The sequence below is a fragment of the Danio rerio genome, chromosome 18 (genome assembly GCF_049306965.1).
Source record: "Danio rerio strain Tuebingen ecotype United States chromosome 18, GRCz12tu, whole genome shotgun sequence".
In the NCBI taxonomy this organism is placed as follows: domain Eukaryota; kingdom Metazoa; phylum Chordata; class Actinopteri; order Cypriniformes; family Danionidae; genus Danio; species Danio rerio.
Genome location: NC_133193.1, coordinates 8,287,716 through 8,313,555, shown reverse-complemented (window position 1 = coordinate 8,313,555; position 25,840 = coordinate 8,287,716). Strand labels below are relative to the sequence as shown.

Here is a 25,840-nt window from a genome sequence, read left to right as displayed (position 1 = left end):
AACACACAGCTGAAGTAGTTTCTGGCAGGATGAGATTTTTTTAAATATTTGAATTGTGTATTTTATACTTTTATACAAAAGTCTTGTTGTAATTAACTTGACTTCTAGTTGATCATTTGGAAAAGTGTCAGAAGGTCGATTTTTTTTAGATGAATCATCTGTTGAGCTGCATCCCAATCATCACAAATACTGCAGAAGACCTATTGGAACCCACATGGAACCAAGATTCTCAGATTCAGTCAAGTTCGTTGAAGGAAAAATCATTGTTTGGGGTTACAGTCAGTATGGGGGCGTGTGAGATCTGCAAGATGGCACCATCAACAGACTGAGGTGTCAAGACATTTGTGCTGCCCATTACATTTAAAACCACAGGAGAGGGCAAATTCTTCTGCAGCTCTGCGCTCCTTCTCATACTTCAGCCTCAACATCAAAGCTCCTGAAAGCAAAGAAGGTCAAGGTGCTCCAGGATTGGCCAGCCCAGTCACCAGACATAAACATTATTGAGCATGTCTGGGGTAAGATAAGGGAAGAGGCATTGAAGATGAATCCAAAGAATCTTAATGAACTCTGAGAGTCCTGCAGGAACGCTTTCTTTGCCGTTCCAGATGACTTTATTAATCAGTTATTTGAGTCATTGCAGAGATGTACAGTATGTATGCAGTCCTCCAAGCTCATGGGAGTCAGACACAATATTAATTCTGTTTCCACTGCACCATGACTTTTAGTGGATTGAACATAAATCAATTAAGTTGTCCCAAAAACACCTCAAGAATTGTGTTGTTTCAGCTCATTTTAGTCTCATTCGAGTTGTTTGAACAAACAGCAAACATCGTTTTTTTTAGAGTGTACAGAATTTAAAAGATATTAACATTTTACTCAAACACTAGTGAATTCAGTCCATCCAGAGAGACTGAGGATTATCAATGCACATGAAAAAATACTAGGGTTTTTCAACCATACTACAGTAAAAGATGAGTAAAAATAGAATAATCAATGGATACAGGGTGCATTATCCCACATAAAAAAATGCTGTTGTAATTTATAGTAAATACTAAAGTGTATTATACTGTATATTTAGTGTTTACAACATATTAATGATAATACAGTATACTGTAGTATTAATCAGTGAACTGAATAACTAATAAATACTGTATTGTAGTATAATATGCCCCATAGTTGTAGAAAACTATAGTATTGAGTCATTTATTTTACTATAATTGTTGTGATATCATAGCAACTGTAGATTAACCACTGTAGCATTTTATCAAGTGGGAAGTGGTCTTGTGCTGTGCTGATGATACACAGGGCAACTTTCTGCCATGTTGCCGGGTAATTTTGCAGAGCGATGTTGCTTGGCTACTTTTCTTAGTTAAAGAATAGGCAACAATATTATATCTGTAACCCATAACTAGGCCCACACGGAATCTGCACGCGCAGAAATCTGCAGATTTCCACAGATCTTTAACCCATGATTGAGTCTATTTATTTACCTGTGTAAATAAATTTATATTTATTAAATTATATAAATTTTATTAAATTTAAATGAAAATAAATATATTTATTTATATTTAATCAGTTTTTAAATTAATTTCAGCAATATTATTGACTAATATGAAAGTGTTCATTTGATTTATTTACAGCACAGTTTGTAAAGTAATATGTTCTTTTAATAGATATATCATATGATTGGCTTGCTTTGTATACCCAATAAGTGGATCTAACTGGATTTGCATTGTAATCATTAAATAAAAGTTTAAATGCTATTATTTTCTATTTTATATATTAAGCTTTTAGTTACAATACTCCCAAAATAATTCTGCATAAATCTGCAGATTTTTTTTTACAAAATTCTCAGCAGAAATAGTCCTCAGATTCTGTCTGGCCCCACCCATAACCCATAATTTGTGTGTCTCACCTGGTTGCCAATTTATGGTATCATTTCCCCAAGTTGCCCTGTGTAGGAGATTAACTGTTAATCTTTAGAATTAAACTGAAAATGTATCATAAAAAGATAATAACCCCCTTATAGATCCTATTATACATCAAGCTGAGCTGAGTGAATATGATGACAAAATATACTTATTTCATAGTTAAAAAAAAAAAAAAGATTAGGATAAGGTATATGTAATAGTTGCTGGACACTTGTGTCCTATCTGTCATGAAAAAATACTAATAATAATTAATGGTAAATTACAGTAAATAGTGTTTTTGAAACATGGGGACACGGTGGCTCAGTGGTTAGCCTCACAGCAAGAAGGTCTCTGGTTTGAGCCCCGGCTGGATCAGTTGGCATTTCATTTGAACTGGCTGTGTATGACTGTGAATGAGTGGGTATGGATGTTTTCCGGCACTGGGTTGCAGCTTGAAGGGCATCCGCTGTGTAAAGCTTATGTTGAATAAGTTGGCGGTTCATTCCACTGCGGCGAACGCCTGATTAATAAAGGGACTAAGCCGAAGGAAAATAAATAAATGAACATACTAAAGTAAATCGTATTACATGGTATAAAGTATTTACAACCTATGTTAATAAATGCTACAGCATACTGTATAGTGACTATAGTGAACTGATAAACTGCACTAAATACTGTAATATACCGTAGTGTATAGCAACTCTCTAGTGTAGTTCAAGAACAGTAATATAAAATGACAACAGTATTTTATTTCATTTGGGTGATATATATAATTTTAAAAACGCATGAGACCACTGTAATCGGTGCAAGAAACCTTTTAATAATGCAAATAAAAGTTGACATGTAAACAATATTTGTATACAATACACAAAATATCAATTACATACATGTCAATGAAAAAAACGTGCAAAGAGAGAGTAAGAAGAACAGTGCAAGAAACCTCAGGGCTTTGCTCTGACTGAGTGACGTCATTCCATCATGACGTAATTCCCAGCGAATAAAGACCGAGGGGCTTTTACCCTTAAAATAAACGAATAGGACAAAAATCCTCGAAAGAGTGAGTCTATTTGCAATTGATTTCGTTGTCTAACCCTTCAAAACAGTTACAGGTGCAGATACTGTCGCAGCTTTGATTTCGCCAATTGCAAAGTTGATGTTTGACAGCAGGACTGAGGCAGTGTGAGTTTGTCTCGGTCGTGAGTTTCCCGTGAGACACACACACACACCGCCGCCTGCGAGACACCGGACGGATCGCTCCCGTGATCTTTACTCTGTCATTCAGCACCGTGTGTGGCGGAGCACAGACTGCTGAGATGGCGGCGCTGACCGGAGGAGAGATGTGCGTCAAATACCTGATGTTCGTCTTCAATTTCATCTTCTGGGTAAGCCCGTGTGTGTTCTGTGTCTGGTGTGTGTGTGTGTGTGTGTGTGTGTGCAGGGGTTTACTCGCGCTCGGGACGCTGTTTTATATCACTCGCGCTTTTCTCCAGGGGTTTGATTCATTGATAAATAAATGCGTGTGCATGGCGTCCTGTTTGGAAATTGTTAATTGGTTTATTTTGCAATTAATTACGCGGGAACGTCTGTGTGAAGCCATGCAACCGAATTACATCCATTTAGCTGACCTAATTTGAAGGATTTCAGAACCCTTAAAACACCGTGTGTGTTTCTGTGAGAGACGGTTGATGTGTCTTCTGTGTGTATTTTCGGGACAAGCACTGCATTTTGATAGTGTTTTCTGTGACTGCTCTCTGTTCGTGTTTGTTTGCCTCAGCTGTTCTCTCCGACGGCTGGACAGACGCGTTCTTTATGGTGTCCGCTTCCTGAATTAATCATTTGAACCGACTCTCTTAAATGATTCGTTTGAACCGATTCGTCGTTTCTGTTCGAATCAAGTAGGAATAGTAATTGAGGTAAAGAGAGTTGGTTTTACATTCGTTCATATTTGAACAGACAACTTCTAACACGGTCCCTATATTGGTTACTACACTACTTTGGATATTCAGTTTGAAATCGCATGCTAATATGACTTCAAATCAACATTAGCACTATACTTGACTGTGAACATTGTTGTAGGCCTACTTTGATAGTTGCTGATTGATAATATTTTCCCTGTTTACTATTTGTGAAGAATATTATGTAATGTGCATAATAACAGATGTTTTTGTTGTGTGCAACAGTTGGGTTCATTTATTCTTTTTCCTTCGGCTTAGTCCCTTTATTAATCAGGGATCGCCACAGCGGAATGAACCGCCAACTTATTCAGTATATGTTTTACACAGTGTATGCCATTCTAGTTGCAACCTAGAACAGGGAAACATCCATACACGCTACAGACATAGTCTACGGCCAAATAAGCTTATTCAATTCACTTATAGCGCATGTGTTTGGACTGTGGAGCAAACTACTCCACACAGAAACGCCAACTGACCTAGCTGGGACTGAAACCAGTGACCTTCTTGCTTTGAGGAGACAGTAGTAACCACTAAGCCACCATGTCATCGCAATAGTCGAGTTCTGTATGTTAAAACCTTATATTCTCTCATGATTTTTAGCAATAACCTATACCATTTAAAATCCAGACCTATTTTATTGGTGATATTTTGTTGAAGCCACATTATTTCAACTCGTTTCCGAATAACAGCTTGCATAGTGATTTGTGTGTTTGTGTCGTGTATGTTTTGGCTGTTTCATGCCAGATTTATTTTCTCCAGAAAACTCCAGCATATGCGTGATCAGAGAGAATGGAGTGTTTTTGTAGTGTCATCTCGAATACTATTTAGTTGCACCAGGGGGAAAATGGCTGCTAAATGTGGCATTTACCCACAGTCTGGAGCTCTGCAAACAGATCAATGTTTTGATCTTTCCATAGTCTTTACACAGCATGTGAGAGACCGCCTGTGAATAGTTTATTTTTTGTTGTCTTTCCATATTAATCCAGGGGGAAATATCACCCTAAAAAGGGATAGTCTGTTCTCAAACGAGAATTTGCTGGTCATCTAATGATGGTTTTATTCCCATTTATACTTTTATTCCCATTCATCTATTTTATTTGTATTTTATTTATTTATTTATTTTTTGCTGAAATTATTGTTCTTGGTGATTCATAAAATGCAAGTCAACGTCTACCAGCACTTTGCAGACATCCCAAGTTGGAAAAAGTTATTTCCGGGGGATACAGAGTTGATTTGCGGGAGGTAGCGGATAAGTGGGTGCTCGAAGAGGGGGGGTGTGGTTGAGTAGTGAGCGACGTATCTGTGAAGCAACTGTACTTGAAGAGCGGTGGGGGTGAGCTGCGCGCGACGTACCTGAAGAGCTAGTAGGGATGCAGTGGAGAGAGGGGTGTGCAACATATTTAAGGACCGGGCAGAAGACGCGCGATTTCCGGGAGATTATCATTCATTTGCGGGCACCCGGGAGTGTCTATGCATTTCAGGGATACTCCCGCAACTTCCGTGAGACTTGGGATGTCTGACTTTGAGTCAAAAAACTATTATTGTATTATTTACAGCTTTGACAACTGGTCCTGAGTGTATTTACAACAGTTTGGACCCGAGTGTTATAAGTAATGTTATTTTTTTTTTGCACAGATCACTGTGCATCCTAAAGGCAAAGACACAAAAAACAGACAGTCGGCTCATTAGGCAGCATTGGGATGCTAGTGATGCACTGAATTTTTGGCCACTGAAAATTATATTTAGATGTTGGATGAAAGAGAAAACAAGCTGAAAATACGAACCCAAAAAAGTTATGCTTTTGTAACGGAGGCCAGCTAGCAAGTGTTGTCTAGGTAAAAACCTAATTTCTCTGACCTCTAAAGGTGCTCTAACGATAAACGGTAGAGGCCATGGTCTTTAGCCTTCTTGATGGAGTAACTGACTCCCATGCGGAAGGGCGCCAGTTCGTTCCCAGCTTGGAGCGGGTTGGGTGGTGTAGGACCGGCAGGGTTGTATTGGTGCCGTGACCCGAAAGAGAGTGAGGTTTAGGGGGTAAGTGTAACGAAGGCCAGCTAGTAAGTGCTGTGCAGGTAAACCTCACTTCTCTGACCTCTCGATACCAGCTTGGAGCGGGTTAGGTGGTGTAGGACCGGCGGGGTTACACTTTCCCTCCAGCTGTAGTCACTGCACATTGTGAAGTGGCTTTTACACCAGATGCAGAAAGAAAAGGCCTCTTTTGGTTACTTATCCCTCAGGTTTTTCCAAACCTTTTAACAAAAACTGTCCTCTTTTCCCATGGCTGTTGCAATTTCTAGTCAAGAATTATTGATCATCTAGGTTATCCCTATGATCACGGATCATAAAGGTGTCTGTACAGTCGTTCTGTTTCAGACAAAAAATCTCTTCAAAGTGTTTCATATTGAGCTCAAATCAGTTGCACTGGTTGCTCAAGTCTAAAAAAAAATTATGCGTGCCGCCGGGCAAAATCATGTCGCGCACACTCAAAGTGAACCTTAGCAAACTCAATGACGTCACATTCGCCACACACACTCAAGCGAACTTGCGGAAGTATTGAGTGTAAACCAGGCTTTAGCTGTCTTATGTATGTCCCACCCCCCTCCCCCTAATTTTTATGTCTTTTAACTTTTATGAATCACCAAAAACCACAAATTTATCTAAAATTCTCTGTTAATGTTCTATGGACCACGTCTTCTCGCGTAAGTAAATAAACAAAAAAAAATTCCACTTGTTGTTGAACTATCCCTTTAAACAAAAGACTGCTTGTGAGTTTTTAAACCAGTTCACTGAAGTGAATTGACTCACTAAATGAATCTTTAATTCTTGAGTGCAGTGGACGCAACCCAGAGCCGTATGGTGTGAGTGTGTGTGTGTGTGTGTGTGTGTGTGTGTGTGTGTGTGTGTGTGTCTAGCGCTGAGGGTTTATGTGAGCACGCGCCCTAGATTGTCTTTAATCTGCAGCTCTATTTATAGAGAATGATAATCTCATGGTCAAACTCACTGCAAACTGCATGTGTTGTGGGTGTTTATGAGAGAATCAATGCAATTTATGACTTTGTATTTTGTATGTGTGTTGAATTTAGTCTCATTAAATTGTGCATTGTTACAAAGTATAAGAGAAAAGAGAGAGGGGCTGCAGGTATATTGAACTGTTGCTGTAATAAACATTCACAAACTCTGAATACAATAATATAACTATTTACACTCTCCACAGCCTCTTAGCTAGAGAATTAACACATTTATTTAGTGTCCAGAGGTTTAAACATGTCTTGCTATGACTAGAAGGAAAATAATTATGACAAAGCTGTATTTACATTTGACACTGTAAATAAACTCTTCACTGTGATTACATTGGGGAAAACTTTTAAATCCAAAGTTTGTAGTGCATGAAGGCAACTGATATTGTTAAGAATTTCATTATAATTAGTGAAACACCAACCATCAAATTCTCATTACTATAATGTGAAAAGGTCTTGTTTTAATTACAGCCAAGTACTGTAAATCATGTCATATGTATTCTATCATATGAATTGCATAATGGTAATGTATAATTAGTGTATAATTTAAGTATTTTTTTACATTATTATTTATATTAATGTAAATATGTATACACCATAGTTGTTTGTTTATTGGTGAAGTATTATTAATGAATTATTATTAATTATTAATGTTTTTTATAAAAAACTAAAAAAAATTTATAATATCATTTATACAACATTTCATATAAAAAGTCATGACAAATTATCAAAACTATTACTCCATGTGTGGTACAGTAATGGAAACTATATTTTTTATGATGACAACTGAAACTAAATATTGAAATACCCACCACCAAATTCTCATTACTATAATGTGAAAAGGTTTTAATAACAGCAAAGAAATTAAATCATGTAATATATATTTTATCATATGAATTATATAATGTATACGGTAATGTTATATAATTAATGTATAATTGGTGTTCAATATATTTTCACATTAATGCGGGAAATCATTATTATTTAAAATATTTATACACCATTGTAGTTGTGTTTATTGGTGCATTATTATTAATTATTATTAGTGAATTATTCATAATTATTAATATCTTAATTAATACAATTAAAATATTATATATATTGTAATATAAAAAATATATATAAAATTTCAAATATAAATAAATAAAATAAATAAAAATATAACGTTTTTATTATAGAATTTTATTTAACATTTCATAGCAAAATATAAAAACCATTATGATATCTGTGTGTGGTACTGTAATGGGAACTTTAGTAATCAAGGTCAAGGTAAAGTTTATTGTCTCCCGGAGGAGAAATTAGTTTTTTCTGCTGTACATAGACACCAACAAGACAACATCTAACGTACATACACATTAAAAATTGAATCCTAATATACCTCCTAATATAAATACGATTCCAAAAAATCAATAATTAAAAAAATTATATACAAATAAAATATAATGTGCCCCCACTGCCGTCTGTTATGCCAACCAATCCAGTTATCTTAATCTTCATCCTACCCTACTTGCTCATTAATCAATTTAATTGAAATTGTGAAATTGAAATGATGCGCTTTATTAATAAAAAACACTAATGTATATCATTTTAAGTTACAAATATACCATAGAATGTGATTTGTGTTCATTTCTATTTAATCAAAAAGAAAAACTTTAACACCGAAAAGATAAGACGCATTAAAAAGTATCAATTAAAAAAATATTTTTTTTGAGTAAGAGAACTGAGAGGTAAATGTAAATATCTTACCTATTTAAACTATTTAAAGAAATCATATTTTTAATATCTATTTTAATAGGCGACGCAGTGGGTAGCGATGTCGCCTCACGGCAAGAAGGTCGCTGGTTCGAGCCTCGGTTGGGTCAGTTGGCATTTCTGTGTGGAGTCTGCATGTTCTCCCTGTGCTGGTGTGGTGAATTGGGTAAGCTAAATTGTCTGTAGTGTATGTGTGTGAATTAGAGTGTATGGGTATTTCCCAGTTATGAGTTACAGCTGGAAGGGTATCCGCAAGTTGGCGGTTCATTCCACTGTGGTGACCCCTGATAAATAAGGTAATAAGCCGAAAAGAAAATGAACTAATAAATTTGTGCTCATTCATTCATTCAAATTTCCTTCGGGTTAGTCCCTTGTTTATCAGGGGTGCCACAGCGGAATGAACCGCCAACTATTCTGGCATATGTTTTACACAGTGGATGCCCTCCCAGCTGCAACCCAGTACTGTGAAACACCCATACACCCTCGCATTCACACACTCACTCATACACTACGACCAATTTAGTTTATTTTGGACTGCAGGGGAAACCAGAGCACCTGGAGGAAACCCACGACAACATGCAAACTGGTCCACCCGGTACTCGGAACCCGCAACCTTCTTGCTGTGAGGTGACAATACTAACCACTGGGCCACTGTGCTACCCCGATTTTTGAATATATTAAATCATATATCTGTGTGTGTACATATATATATATATATATATATATATATATATATATATATATATATATATATATATATATATATATATATATATATTACACAAACTCAGACACAGATTTATATATATTTATTTTTATTGTTAACTCTAAGGTAAATGTGGTAAATTGTCATTAAATATTGCAGTAAAAAATAGCCTTTTTGCATGACAAATTTGCAGTTCATTTGTTTTTTTACATTAAATATATCCTCACATGCACACACTCACACACACACACCACCTACAACCTGTAAACTCCTCCCATTGTCAACTTTTAGTTTCAGTTTCTCCTCACAAAAGGAGTCAAGTCCAAAAAACAAACAGCACGTCTGTACAATCTCCTGTTTTAATTTTAGCTTGTGCTGGTAAACAACTAGACACAGTCAACACACTTCCTCAAAGTGACTTGAAAAGCAGCAAAATGGGTGTTGAGGGGTGTCCAAAATGCATAAAATACTCCATGTTTCTCCTGAACTCAGTCTTCTGGGTAAGTGCTCACTCTTACTACCATATTTGTGTTTTTGAGAGTGAATGCAGTCAGCAATATTAAAGTGTGTTTGTATTGTGATTTTTATTTTCAATGTGCAGTTGTGTGCGTGTGTGTGGATCGGGGTGAGAGGGTAAAGTGCACTTGTTGTCAGGGTGTTTGTTTAGCTAAGCATTGGCATGGAGAGCACATTGTGGACTTTGAGTTTTTAATCAAACAAAAGATCTGGGTCAAAGAGAATCAATCAAAGAGCAGGACGCGAATCCTCTTAAACATGGAGCTGAGTGCGCAGGACGTGACTGGAAAGAAGAATCAGTCACATGTTGTCATGTGGAGCGTAGCATTAGCATGTCTGATAGTTCACTTCAAGCAGATTTAAATCAAGGCAAGACTTATTTCTTATAAGCCTGTCATTTTTGGGCTTTTAATAAAGTGCTTTAATGTAAAGAAAACATCCAAACGGGTTTCTTTTTGATCACTTTTATCTAATTTAGATCAATTTCTGTGTCTATAGATTTCAACCTTATGGTTTTAATGTCATCTGTATTCGGAAGTATTTTTGTTTTTACATAATATACATATATGATCATTAATATAATTTTATTTTAAAGGGCACCTATGCTAAAAAATCATGTTTTGTAAGCTGATTAGACAGAATTGTGGGGATGTATAGTGTGTCCACAGTCTTATTGGAGTGATATAAACACAATAAGTCTCATTTTAATGACATTAAAATAGGATCCAAATCCTTCTGATTTTAATGCCCACTGCAACTTGACCGTCTTTATCACCACAGCCGCATGTCAGTACAATTGAGTAAGATTGCTTCAATCCCGGTTTGTGAACATTAAATCAGGTGTGGATACAGCAGTGGATATTAACAAGTATCCTGTCATTTGCAGTGCAAAACTCTGCATGTGTGTCTGTGTGTGTGCGTGATCTTTGTAACGACATTTTGTGTGACCCATCGAAAGGCTTCAATTAACTCCACAACAAATACATCAAATAATCATTGGGAAAGTTCTAACTGTAGTATTTCTCACACACGTTACATGAGATCTGCTTCCTTCATGTCTGTCACTGTGCTGTTTATCTGACGCAGCTGGAGATTAAGGCACACTCTGACAGGCATGTGGGAACGGTGGGTGAGGAGAACCAGCATTAAAGGCACAGGCAGCAAAAACAGCTACAGTGTGTTCAAAGCAGAAAATTCCAATATTAGGTATAATCAATAATCTGATGGGTGTTTTGAGCTGAAACTTTACAGACACATTCTAGAGACACAAAATATTATATTATATCTTGAAAAAGGGGTAAAATAGGTGCCCTTTAAGATATTATTCTAGTATCATAGTATTTTCTGAATCATGGGATGATAAAAAAGATTCTTCTGTAGACACATTTGACTCTGAAATGTAAAACAAATACAGTATTTTAAACCTGAATTCAATGTTCAAATCTTTGTTTTAGAAATGTATTCAAATTAGCCTGTAGTTCATTAAATAATGCACAATTTGCACGTTTAGAAATCGCATATTAGAAAACTTGTAATAAAAAAAAGCTATTATTAATGTAATTGTAAGGCAGCACGGTGGCTCAGTGGTTACCACAGTCGCCTCACAGCAAGAAGGTCACTAGTTCGAATCCTAGCTGGGTCAGTGTGTGGAGTTTCTGTGTGTAGTCTGTCCGGGTGCTCCGCTTTCGCCCCCAGCCACATGCACTTTAGGTGAATTGGGGAAGATAAATTGGTTGTAGTTTATGTGTGTGTTTGTGTGTGTGAGAATGAGTTTGCATGGGTGTTTTCCAGTGCTGGGTTGCAGCTAGAAGGGCATCCGCTGCGTAAAACACATGCTGGATAAGTTGGCGGTTCATTCTGCTCTGGCACCCCTGATGTATAAAAGGAGTAAGCCAAGGGAGAATAAATATAATGATAAATAAATAATAAAAAATTTATAATAATCAACTAGCAAAGAACGATGATCAAAATTAGTTTTACTCTGTATCACCTGCAGTGTGTTAAATGCTGAAATATGATCAGTGTTCACGCAAAACCTCCTCATGATGCCCTTGAGCTCCCTAATCTGGCTTGACATTATTAATCTGCAGTCATTTTGGGTTAAACCCACAGATGTTAGGTCAGAGTTTCAGTATTTTAATGTAAAAAAAGAAGCAAGCATGAATTCCTCCACGTGACAGTGGTTAATTTATCTCTTAAAGAGACAGTTCACCCAAAAACAAAAGACCAGTCATGACTAACTCACCCTTCACCTGCTAAAAATTTTTTCAGTTTCTTTCTGCTGTTGAACACAAAAGAAGATATTTTGAAAAATGTTGGATGCTGGCAACCATTGTATAGTAATAGTGAGGAAGTGATTAAATGATGAGGTCATTTTAATATTTGGGAGAACTATCCCTTTAAATGAGATATATCCGAACTCAGTCCTGGAGGTCCAGTGTCCTGCAAAGATTAGTTCCAACCCTTATCAGACACACCTGGGCTAGCTAATCAAGCTTGCAGGTGTGTTGAGACAAGTTGGAGCTAAAATCTGCAGGACATCGGCCCTTCAGGACCGAGTTTGAACATCCCTGCTTTAAAAGAATATAATGGTGATAAATATGAATAAATGCTGTAGTTATCATTACGTGTCTAACAGATTGGCTGAACATTCTGTTGTGTGTGATTTTAATATCAGAACAGATATGATTGCTATAAAACTGCTGTTAGTATTGTTGTTGTTATAGCTTGTACTATTACGTAATCCATGCACCTGCAGTGTGCTGTTCATTTAGTTTTGTATCCTCCAAGGAATCATGCAAATTGGTCAACGTTTGGCTGGTTAACATTGGCAGGTCGTCCCTGCTGCTGTAAAAATAGCCATGTATTCTGGCAGAAATGGATTTTGTGTAGGCTAAATCTTAAATGTTTTGTTATGATACTGTATACGCTTTTTGTATGTAATGGTTTAAATAATTTTGTAGTAGTTATTATTTTATTTAATGTTTAATATTTTTTATTATTACATCATTGTTTACTAGAGTTGTTTAATTTATTATTATTATTATTATTATTATTATTATTATTATTATTATTATTAGTATTATATTTATTACAAAGTTATTTTTTGATAGCTACATGTTAATAATAATCTGGGGTTGCCACAGTGGAATGAACGCAGTGGATGCCCTTCCAGCCGCAACCCATCTCTGGAAAACATCCATACACACTCATTCACACACATACACTACGGACAGTTTAGCTCACCCAATTCACCTGTACAGCATATCTTTGGACTGTGGTATTATTATTATTATTATTATTATTATTATTATTATATTTATTACAAAGTTATTTTCATTTTTTAAATAAGATATTTCTTTTTTATTTTATATTGACCGTGTACTTTTTTATGCAATAATTAGCCACATTGAATTTAAATTTATTTTGTACTATTTTTCAATTTATGTTTTGATTTAATTTATTTGCTTTGGTAAGCTACGTATAAATCATTATTTTATTTTATTTTAAATTTTGATTTATTTTTGTAATATATTTATATTAATATTTTATATTTTCTTAATTAATTTTTTTTTTGCATCTGATACACTTATATAATGACTGCATAATCATGTCAAAATGGTAATTTCTTTATTAGTAAAAAGTATAAATATTTTTTAATTATTCAATTAAACTTTGTATATATTTTTGTTAAATATTTATTTATTGTATTTTATATTTCTTACATTTAAGTGTTTATTTATTTAAATTTTTGTATCTGATACACATTCAGTGCTCACCATAATTAAGTACACCCCATTTTAAAAATTACATTTTTTATCCATTTCTCAGTGTCATATATTTTGGTGGAGATTTATTAAACAGATATATTCATTAAAATCATATTTTATTCTCTGAACATCTTTATAAATAGAAAGATAATACATTTAATTTCATGCGAATTATTGCAAAAAAAAAAAAAAATTACAAACTGCAAAATATCAACTAAATATTTTTTGTTGTTGTTTCTCCTGATTTTCGCTATTTTTTAAAATCGTATTTAATTTTTTCCTGAACATATAAATCTGAGCTATTCATTTTTAGACTGTCATCGTAAGTTATTTTGTTATATAAGCTCCAGACTTGGCTTCAGTACTGATTAATCTAATGTATGTGCACAAATTAATATTTAACGCATCCTATAGAAAATATGAATTTAAATGTGAGATTTGTGAGTTGTGTGCTTAAATATGCTAAACACTGCATAATCTGTCGTTCAGCATAATCATTTGTCAAATCTAAATTTCTGTGCTAGTAATTAAAAAACATGACATTTGTATAATTATTTTATTGTAAAACATTTTTATTTAATGCATTTATTTAAATGCTAATTTTTAAGAGACATATTACCTTTACACATATAATATCTTTTTAAGAATATACATTTTTTATTTATTTTCTAAATGTTTGCTTGTATAATGCACAACTAATGAAAGACTGCATGTTGATCAGCCAATCAGCATTGTCAGGATCTAATTTCCCCGTGGCAGTAATTATCCACAGTCGATTGGCTATAAAAAACTGGGCCAAAACTAAGTGGCCTTAGATGAATGAGCATGTTAAGGGAAGGCTTTTAGACCGATTTACTCCATATCTGCTCCTTTATCTGTTTTTATTTTAATGTCAACATATAATAACTTCGATTTGTGTTCATGTTAATGCATTGGTCAGATAAAGCGATTTGTGTGGTTTTGTTGCAGATCGCAGGCACGGCTGTCTTGGCTGTTGGACTGTGGCTGAGGTTTGATCCCAAGACCAAGAGTTTGTTCGAAGGGGAAAACTCTCCTTATGTCTTCTACACAGGTCAGCAGAGATGTGCTTTAATCAGATGTGATGTGACCGGCTGCCTTCACACTGAGTTGTTTGTGTTGCAGGAGTGTATATCCTCATTGCGGCCGGTGCGCTCATGATGGTGGTGGGATTTTTCGGATGTTGCGGAGCCATCCAGGAGTCCCCTTGCATGCTGGGATTGGTAATGCACATATCATGCAGCTTGTAATATCTGTATATACAGTTGAAGTCAGAATTATTTGCTCTCCTGAATTATTAGACCCCCTGTATATTTTTCACCAGTTTCTGTTTAATGAAAAGACATTAGAAACATATTTTAATCATAATAGTTTTAATAACTCATTACTAATAAGGAGTTATTTTATCTTTGCCATGATGACAGTACATAACATTTGACTAGATATTTTTCAAGATACTAGTATTCAGCTTAAAGTGACATTTAAAGGCTTAACTAGGTTAATAGAGTGGAGGAACCATGGCGTCACCTTGTAGGCTAATCGGCTGCAAGCATAAAACTGGTTCCCAAGATACAATACCTATAGAAATTCCCAATAGGCTTTTCGAAGATTGCAAATAATAAGCTCTGTGTTCAAACACTGTTCATTACACTTGCACTTTTTGCCCAACCGGATAATCCTCACATGAAAATACAACTTTAAGCACTTTTGTATCTTAAATGCAATCGCAAGAACTGAAAAGCTAGCATTAGGCTATAAACGGATTGCAGTGCCTTCAGGGTGCTCACCTGTGACGCCAGCATCGCCCTGCTACAGACAACTTTTCAAGCTTATTTTTAGAAATATGGTCCATGACAAAGAGTTAATCTCTCAGTTTATTATATTATGATCCCTGATATATATTGTACACAAATATATATGCAAAAACACATCTGTATATAGACCTACGTGCCTTTTGGATAGTTGTATGTATAAATGTGCATACATAGTATTATTATCGGACATATTTAAATGCATTTGAAGTCAGAATTATTAGCCCCCCTGAATAATCAGATCGCTTGTTTTTTTTCCCAATTTCTGTTTAACAGAGAAATTTTTTCAACACATTTCTAAACATAATAGTTTTAATAACTCATTTCAAATAACTGATTTATTTTATTTTTACCATGATGACAGTACATAATATTTGACTAGATATTTTTCAAGACACTTCTATACAGCTTAAAGTGACATTTAAAGTAGGCTTTATTAGGTTAACTAGGCAGGTTAGGGTAATTAGGCAAGTGTTTGTATAACAATGGTTTGTTCTGAAGACTATCAAGGAAAAGTATAGCTAAAAGGGGTTAATAATTTTGTCCTTAAAATGGTGTTTTAAAAATTAAAAACTGCTTTTATTCTCGCCGAAATAAAACAAATAAGACTTTCTCCAGAAGAAAAAATATTATAAGACACACTGTGAAAACTTTCGTACTCTGTTAAACATCATTTGGAAAATATTTAAAAAAGAAAAAAAATTCAGAGGGAGCTAATAATTCTGACTTCAACTGTAAGTGTATCGCTCGCATGCACACAGCCCACTTACCTTAGTAACAAACGACAGAAATGAAGCGTGAGGGACATGTCTACATGCCTGCAGTTCCATCATGGACACAGAACAACATTGAATTTTTTTTTTTACGAATTACAGCAAAAAGCACAGTCACATCTGCTAGAAATGTTAAGGTGGAGTGTAAATACTGCAGTAATGACAGAGTTAAATGTGTTCAGATGAAGAAAAAACTGCCGAAAAATCTATTGATCATATTATAAAGACAGTTAACATGTTTGTATTTTTACACATTTATTCACATGTTTGCATTACTGATAGCAGGAAAGAGACAGGCTAATAAAATCAAAGGGGGGCTAATAATTTTGCCTTCAACTGTATGTAAGTCATTGATTTTATTATGTGCATGTTTTACCTTATTTTATTTCATTTTTCATTATTATGGGAAAAGTCTTTTTTTGGACACTTTTTAAAAAAAAAATTGACACACAAACATGCTCCATACATACTTTGGTAAAATAAATTAGCCTTACATAAATTGTGTAACATGATTTGTTTATTTTTATATCAATTTAAATCTAAAATTTGTTTTAAGAGTCTTAGACGCAATTGCAGCTTTTCATTTCCTTGCTTAAACTTTAGAACATTTTACCATATTTCTTGCAGTTCAGAACAGACCTGAATGTTTTGTTATGAGGCGTCTGACCGGATGTTTTTCCCACAGTTCTTCTTCTTCCTCTTGGTCATATTCGCGGTCGAAGTGGCTGCTGGAATTTGGGGATTTTCCAACCAGACCAAGGTAATCAGGGCACCAACACCTGAACACACACACACACACGCATTGGTATTAGTGGTTTACAAGTACTCTTCAAATGAGTAATGTATTCACTACTGTAAAAACACTAATTATATGGCCTTACCCCTAAATTCAACCCTCACATGAAGCCACAACATTTTGAATGTGAAAAGACCCCATTAAGCATGATTTTAAGCATTTTGAACTGCTAGGACTTCAGGCATGTCCTCATAAACCACCTCAGTGTTGTAATATCCAGGTCAAACCCATGTCATTATACAAATTTATTGTCCTTACAAACCACAAAACCAGCGCACACACACACACACACACACACACACACACACACACACACACACACACACACACACACACAAATTAGTTTTTTGTGAATTGTGAAGACATTCCATAGGTTTCTATAGTTTTTATACCTAACAAACAATATTTTCTACCTTACAAACCGTATTTTCTATCAACCAACTCCAATGGTATCCCTAAACCCAACCATCATAGGAAATCTTGAATATGAAAAGTCCCCATTATGCATGATTCTTAAGCATGTCCTCATAAACCACCTCAATGTGGTAATACCTAATTTAAACCCATGTCATTATATAAATCTCTGTCCTTGCTAACCACATAAATCAGTACACACACACACACACACACACACACACACACACTTGTTTTTTGAGTTTTTGTGAATTATGGGGATGTTTCATACATTGTCATTGTTTTTGTCTCACAAATGTACTTTTTACCTTACAAGCTGTATTTTTATCACCCTACCCTAGGGGTGTCAATCTCAGATCCGGGAGAGAGTTTAGTTCCAACCCTGTTTCAACACATTTACCTGTAGGTTTCAAACAAGTCTGAAGGACTCAATTAGTTTGATCAGGTCAGGTGTGTTTAATTAAGGTTGGAACTAAACTGTGCAGAGCTCCAGCCCTCCAGGAACTGAGTTTGACACCTGTGCCCTACTCCAACGCTATCCCAAACCCAACCCTCACCACAAACCATGTTCATATTTATGCCTCATTCTGTATTATTTATTAGCCTTTTGCCATTTTTTTATTTTGCCTTTAGCCATCAGCAATGTCCTCATAAGTCACCTTCTTCTTGTAATTCCTGCCATACCCAAGTTATTATACAACTTAGTGTCCTGATATGTCACAAACACACACACACACATCTACAAAATGATTGCACCATGAACATCTCCATCTTTCCACAGGTTACTGAAGATATAACCACTTTCTACCGACAAACCTACGACACCTACCAACAAAGCAAACAAGAGGCTCTGAAAAAAACACTTCGGCTCTTCCAGCATGGGGTATGAGTTCATTTGTCCTTCGGCCCTGTTTACAGTTCATCTGGTATTAGGATGTGTTTTCGTCAGCCTGATCATAATACCAGTCATAAACTTATTATATTCATTCATTCATTTTCCTTTGGCTTAGTCCCTTATTTATCAGGGGTCGCCACAGTGGAATGAACCACCAGCTATTCCAGCATATACTTTACGCAGCGGATGCCCTTCCAGCCACAACCCAGTACTGGGAAACATACTCTCACATACACACACTCATACACTACGGCCAATTTCATTCATTCATTCATTCATTCATTCATTTTCTTTTCGGCTTAGACCCTTCATTAATCTGGGGTCGCCACAACGGAATGAACCGTCAACTTATCCAGCATATGTTTAACGCAGTGGATGCCCTTACAGTCACAACCCAGTACTGGAAAACACCCATACACTCTCACATTCACACACACACTCATACACTATGGCCAGTTTAGTTCATCCAATTCACCAATAGCGCATGTCTTTGGACTGTAGGGGAAACCAGAGCACCCCGGAGGAAACCCTTGGCAACACGGGGAGAACATGCAACCTCCACACAGAAATGCCAACTGATCCACCCGGGACTCGAACCAGCAACTTTTTTTGCAATGATGCGACAGTCCTAACCACTGAGCCACCGTGCCGCTACTTATTATATTATTTAAATAATATTATTTTATAAAAAATTATATTAGATATTTTGAAGCTGTTGAATAACTTTTAGAGAACTCCAGCTGCTAGTTCTTCCTCTGAAGCTCTTATATGGCACTGTAGCCGTCAGATGCTCTGAAAGCACATGCTGTTTGCTTCAGCTTTTGATGTCTTTATAATAGAAGGATATCCTTTAAGTGTCAGAACTGTAAACAAACATATATGGCTGAATCACTCTGAGCTGTGGTTCCTTTAAGTAGATTGTAAAATTGATCATGCGACTGATCTTAATATTACAGCCTGTTTCTGAACTGTAGCTAATATATATACAGTATGTTCCCTGTAAGCAATAGTGATTGTAGACTGTTCCTCATTTCTCAGCTGAATTGCTGCGGGCCATCAGGAAACATGCAGGAGAGTCTTGACGAGACCTGCCCCAAAAAAGAGGGACTCGATAACCTCATTATTAAGGTAATGGTGTTTACAGGTGAAATTTATTGAAATAAATGTTTTATTTTATTTTGATAAAATATATAGAAATAAGATATAATATAAATGAAGGGCTCTATTTTAATGATTTCTAGTTAGAAATTTGTTATTCATATTTCAGTACTTATTATCTATTTCACTTAGTTTATTTTTGTTCGTTTGTTATCAAAAGGGTTATGATAATGAAATAGCTATTTTTAATTGAAATAACACTGAAAACTGATATTTCTAAATTTAATTTTTGGTTATATTATAATGACCAAAAAAAACTTTAATAATAATTAAAAATATTTAATAATAATAAAAACGTATTATTATTATTATTATTATTATTATTTATTATTATTATTAATATATTATTATTATTATAGTTATTGTTTATTATTATTATTATTTTATCATTATTTTATTTATTATTATTATTATTATTGTTTTATTGTTATTAATGTTATTATTATTATTATTATTATTTTATTGTTATTAATGTTATTATTATTATGATTATTATAGTTATTATTTATTTATTAATATTATTATTATTATTATTTTATTGTTATTCATATTATTAATAGTATTATTATTATGATTATTATAGTTATTATTTATTTATTAATATTATTATTATTATTATTTTATTGTTATTTATATTATTAATAGTATTATTATTATTATTATTATTATTATTTTATTGTTATTAATGTTGTTATTATTATTATTGTTTTATTGTTATTAATGTTATTATTATTATTATTATTATTATTTCTTTATTGTTATTAATGTTATTATTATTATTAAGATTATTATAGTTATTATTTATTTATTAATATTATTATTATTATTTTATTGTTATTCATATTATTATTATTATTATTATTATTATTATTATTATTATTAATCGCAAAAGCACAACCAAAATGACCACACTCAGTCAGTGGCTGTCCAGCAGTGATTTTGAGTTGATTGAGCAGGACGGGACTGCTTGCAGGCAGCAGCAGGTTTGGTTCTGGACAGTTTTACACCAGATCAGATCAGATCAGCTCATCTTTAATGCACTAGAAGTGTTTGTAACCCGAGGCTCTACATTCAGCTCAACTTGAATGATTCAGTGAAACACACAGATTTCTCTCAGTAGAAGTCAAGTAAGAGTTCAATGCAGCGTAGTAAAAAGAAACTGAGAGGAGTTGATCTTTCTGTGCATTTAACAAGTGTAAGGAAATGTTGTATTTTAAAGGGCTGCGAAATAGATTTAACTGGGTTCAAGAAATCTAATACTAGATTAGTCATGAGAATCTGTTTTCCAGCAAATGGCATCAATTTTAATGTATTCAGAGAGCAGAGTGATATTAATAAACATGAAGTTGTTTTGTATTTTCAGAGCTGCCCTGATGCCATTGATGAAGTTTTTAACTCCAAACTTCACATTATTGGAGGAGTGGGAATCGCCACTGGAGTGATCATGGTACACTTTATTTATTTGATCAAATATTACAATTTGTTTTAAGATTTACTCAACAATTTGGTCGTTTTTATTATACACTACTGTTCAGAATTTTGGGGTCAACTAAATAATTGAATACTTTTACTTTTATTATTATCTAAAAATACAAATGGCTTATTTTGTTTGTATATACACTACCTGACAAAAGTCTTGTCGCCGATCCCAGTTGTAAAAGCAACAGATAATAACTTGACTTCTAGTTGATCATTTGGAAAAGTGTCAGAAGGTCGATTTTTCTGATGAATCATCTGTTGAGCTGCATCCCAATCATCACAAATACTGCAGAAGACCTATTGGAACCCACATGGACCCAAGATTCTCAGAGAAATCAGTCAAGTTTGGTGAAGGAAAAATCATGGTTTGGGGTTACATTTCAGTATGTGGGCGTGCAAGAGATCTGCAGAGTGGATGGCACCATCAACAGCCTGAGGTATCAAGACATTTTTGCTGCCTATGACATTACAAACCACAGGAGAGGGCAAATTCTTCAGCAGGATAGCGCTCCTTCTCATACTTCAGCCTCAACATCAAAGCTCCTGAAAGCAAAGAAGGTCAAGGTGCTCCAGGATTGGCCAGCCCAGTCACCATATATAAACATTATTGAGCATGTCTGGAGTAAGATGGAGGAGGCATTAAAAATGAATTTAAAGAATCTTGATGAAGATCTTGATCTTGACTGAGAGTCCTGCAAGAATGCTTTCTTTGCCATTCCAGATGACTTTAGCCCTTTTCACACATACATACCTTTCCGGAAAATTGCCGGCAATTTTCCGGAAAGCTTGTATGTGTGAACAGGTCCTTTTTGAAAATACCGGTAAATTCGTTCTGGCTATTTTCCGGAAGTTGTAACATTACCGGCAATTTGCCGGAATGCTGCGCTGTGTGAATGCAGAAGGAAGATTACCGTAATAAGCGCGTGCACGTCTAGAACGTGCTGACGTGAGACGTCTGCTTTAGCCAATCACAACAGTCAGACGCATTTACGTCTGCGCGGTTTGTGAGAATAAAAACCTTTGAATATTTTTCCAGACACATTTAGCTGCTAGAAGTTAGTCAGATCACGTTTATATGATCTTCTTAATGCCAACTGTGTAAATAATCATCGATGAGATGCTTATGATAAGCCGTTGTTTGTTTACCTTCAAGCTTTGCGTGTGCCTGTGAAACAGCCTATGAGCGCCTGCACACGCACATATTATGAACATCTCGACATGAGAAAGTGATCCTGCGAAAGTTGTTCACAATATTGATCATCCACAGAGTTTGTAATTTAGTCAAATGTTTACAAATACAAGCGCAGATGTTTAAAGCTCATTTGTGGTGAATGATGTCAGAATTTACCGGTATTTTGGAATGGATGTGTGAATGCTCTTTTCAGGAAAATTTCCGTAACGTCCTCGCCTGTGTGAACAGCGCTTTTTTGAATATACCGGTAAAGTCGTTCCGGAAATTTTCCAGATATTTACCGGTATATTATTAATCAAAAAAACTGATTTAATTAATCAGTTATGGGAGTCATTGCAGATATGTATGGATGCAGTCCTCCAAGCTAATGGGAGTCAGACACAATATGCACAACATACAGTTTCCACTGCAGCATGACTTTATATTCTACACTGGACATTATTTCTATTAAGTGATAAGACTTTTGTCTAAGCAAAGTCAGACCTTACTTTCCTAATTAAATCATTAATAATCAAGACATGATCATATATTATTGTGGTAGTATAAGTTTAATCTAGAGGCCTTTGCCTTTCATATAAGCCACTTCTGATACCAAATGGTCAACTAGAAGTTATTATTTGTTTTTGCTAAAACTCGGATAAGTGACAAGACTTTTTTACTTTTTAACATTTTAATAAATGTTTCTTAAGCAGCAAATAAGAATATTAGGCTAATTTCTAATACACTTAAGTAGGTTTTTTTTATAATAACAACATTTCACACGGTTGCTGTTTTTATTGTATATTTGAGCAACTAAATGCAATCTTGGTTTATATAAAGTTCTTTCCAAAAAGATCTTACCGACTCCAAATTTACTTCCTTTTTCACTTCCTCTGATGGTAAGTACTCACTCACGGACATCTACTCAGGGGAGAAGTTGCACCAAAGTGCCAATATTGTAATAGCAACCTGAATGATTTGGGGTTTGTATTGGAAGAGCAATATTGCAGGGCTGCAAAGTTAAAAGAAGATAATGTGGCCAGTTTTATATTAATTTCAAAGTGTTTTCAAGCCCTGTTGTATTCATTTTACACAGAAAATGCATCCATATATAACCTAAGACACATTTTATGCAGGTTCTCAATATAAACAGTGGGTACAGAAAGTACAGCACCCCATATTGACAAAAAAAAACACTGAATTGTTTACATTTGCAGATTTATTAAAAAAACAGAAATATCATATGGTCATACGTATTCAGAGCCTTTGCTCAGTATTTAGTAGAAGCACCCTTTCAATCTAATACAGCCTTGAATCTCTTTGGGAAAGATGTAACAAGTTTTTCACACCTGGATTAGGGGATCCTTTGCCATTTCTCCTTGCAGATCATCTCCAGTTTTGTCAGGTTGGATAGTAAACAGCCTTTTATAGGTCTCTCCAGAGATACTCAATTGGGTTTAAGTCAGGGCTTTGACTGGGCCATTCAAAAACAGTCATGGAGTTGTTGTGAAGCCACTGCTTTGTAATTCTAGCCGTGTGCTCTATTTGATCATAAAGCACTTTGAAAGCTTCATCTACTACATGCATGTCTGTGTCTGTTTCTGGCAGATCTTCGGCATGATCTTCAGCATGATGTTGTGTTGTGCCATTAGGAAGACCCGGGAGATCGTCTGAAGCATCTTTCGCTCACAGAATATTTGTGTTGCATGACGTCTGTGTCCCAAAAGCACTGTCTGAACACATCAGCTAAGAGTAGCAGCTGCACACGTCTGTTTCTCCATTAATTGGAATACACTCTGTCTCTTTAGTGCAGCTGTGCTTCTCTGGTCCACCCGTAATGACAACACCGGCTGGGTTTAGCGTCCCAAGCCCATTTCAAAAAAGGCCTTCAAGTCTGACTTTTTATATATTTTTTTATCGTTCACAGTCGATTTTAAAGAGGAACCATTGTTTGCTTTGTTGTACTCGCAGTATTTGCTTGATATGAATTGTTTCGAACTTTTATAATGTTTGATTTTTTTGTGTGTGAATAGAGTCGGATGATTTACCCACATTGGTGCACATGGCTCAAATAAAAGCCAACTTAATCAATCATTGTGTGCTGGCAGTTTTTTTATATATGTATTATTGTTTTAATTGAGATTCACTTACACACTCTCAGAAATAAAGGTACAGGAGCTGTCTCTGGGACAGTATCTTTTCAAAAGATATATATTTGTACCCAAAGAGTCCACCGTGGTTCCTCAAAGGTGCATATTAGAGCCCAAATGTACATGAAAAGTACCTTTGAAGTACCATTGTGGACCCCAGGGGTGAACTGGCCATCTGGCAATTCTGGCAAATGCCAGAAGGGCCGGACCATTTTTTAAATGTGGGCCTGTCAGCTATTTTTTTATAGATTTTTTATATGTATTGTTTTTACATGCAGACAGCTTTTATCTCTTGCAAGATGTGAGTATTATGATGATGATGATGATGATGGTGATAATAGTAAAAATAATAATAAATGTTAAGCATTGGCCCAATCGGCATGATCGGCTGGTTTCGGGATGGGCCGACCTAATTAGTGGTTACGCAGACTTAATCAAAATCTGGCAAAAATTTCAAACAAACTGTAAGTGCAACACATGCTAATGTCGGACCGTAAAAAAGGAAAGGCGGTGCAGAAAAGCTCAGAGAAAAAAAATGTCTCTAAAATAAGACGCTGCCAAATGCATAATATTAACTGAAATAGTCTCGAAAGGGGCGGCGCAGGGGTGCAAGAGGGTGGCTATTTCTGCTGCTTACGCATTTGCTGCATAAAACATATGCTGGATAAGTTGGCGATTCATTCCACTGTGGTGATCCCAGATTAATAAAGGTACTGAGCCGAAAAGAAAATCAATGAATGAATGAAATGATTGCATGTATAAATTTGTTATAAATGGGTTGTTTTTGTTCCAGTCACATACGTTAAATGTTTAAATATCTATTAAATATGGTTCTGCTTATATTATTTCACCATCTGTACACCAATCTAAGTAGTGAATGTGCGTGTCTGTGTATGGGGCTTTGTCGGTGTCATAATGTGGCTGGTGTGGCTACAGTGCCAGGGCTGATTTTTACTCCCAGTCCGCCTCTGGTGGACCCTTCAGGAACAAATATGTATCTTATGAAAGGGTACTGCCCCAGAGAAAGCTCCTGTACCTTTATTTCTGAGAGTTTAATGTTTAATAAAAACATTTTATTACTGGGTGTCCGCGGGGTCTTAAAAAGTATTAAATGTTGATAAGTCACTTTGTAGAAATTTAAGGCCTTTAAAAGCCTTAAATGCTATTTTTCTCAATGAATTAAATTTTATATTAGTATGCTAAATTTTGCCTGAATTTAATGAGTATTGGGATGCTGTGTAGTTTATGAAATCGATAAAAGGCTGCTAGATTTGATGTCAGATTTGACATTTGTTTACTATAGTAGCCAGGCAAACATATAACAGAATTTATAGGCAATTTATTTATTTTATTGGGTAAATATTATATTCACAAATGTAAATTTTCTTCATCATTACCTAAATTGCAGAATTTTCTTTGTGAACTAAATTGTTTAATTACTACTTTACAAAATGTTTACAGTAGAAAAAAATTTATAAGGACTTTGTAAATATTGTTTAATTTGATCATTTGCAGCTGTACTTTTTTTCCCTTATTTTTTATTTATTTA

At 35.0% G+C, this 25,840-nt stretch overlaps 2 protein-coding genes across 3 annotated transcripts in view; both read left to right on the top strand.

Moving 5' to 3' along the window:
* LOC101882393 (uncharacterized) overlaps positions 1-25,840 on the top strand; it is a 771,022-nt gene that overhangs the window by 491,951 nt on the left and 253,231 nt on the right. The gene's annotated exons all lie outside the window — the stretch shown is intronic.
* Positions 2,881-24,232, top strand: cd9a (CD9 molecule a). Of its 2 annotated transcripts, none has more exons than XM_005158981.5 (8): positions 2,881-3,292; positions 14,596-14,698; positions 14,770-14,867; positions 16,914-16,988; positions 18,220-18,321; positions 19,372-19,461; positions 20,855-20,938; positions 23,750-24,232. In XM_005158981.5, the coding sequence occupies exons 1-8, from the start codon at positions 3,224-3,226 to the stop codon at positions 23,813-23,815; spliced, it is 687 nt and encodes a 228-aa protein (XP_005159038.1). In that variant the 5' UTR covers positions 2,881-3,223; the 3' UTR covers positions 23,816-24,232.

Bases quoted from the DNA above. Each gene is read 5' to 3' on its own strand.
- cd9a (XM_005158981.5), top strand. From the start codon at position 3,224: ATGGCGGCGCTGACCGGAGGAGAGATGTGCGTCAAATACCTGATGTTC. The intron at 3,293-14,595 runs GTAAGCCCGTGT...GTTTTGTTGCAG, and splicing joins TCTTCAATTTCATCTTCTGG to ATCGCAGGCACGGCTGTCTT. The intron at 19,462-20,854 runs GTAATGGTGTTT...TTGTATTTTCAG, and splicing joins TCGATAACCTCATTATTAAG to AGCTGCCCTGATGCCATTGA.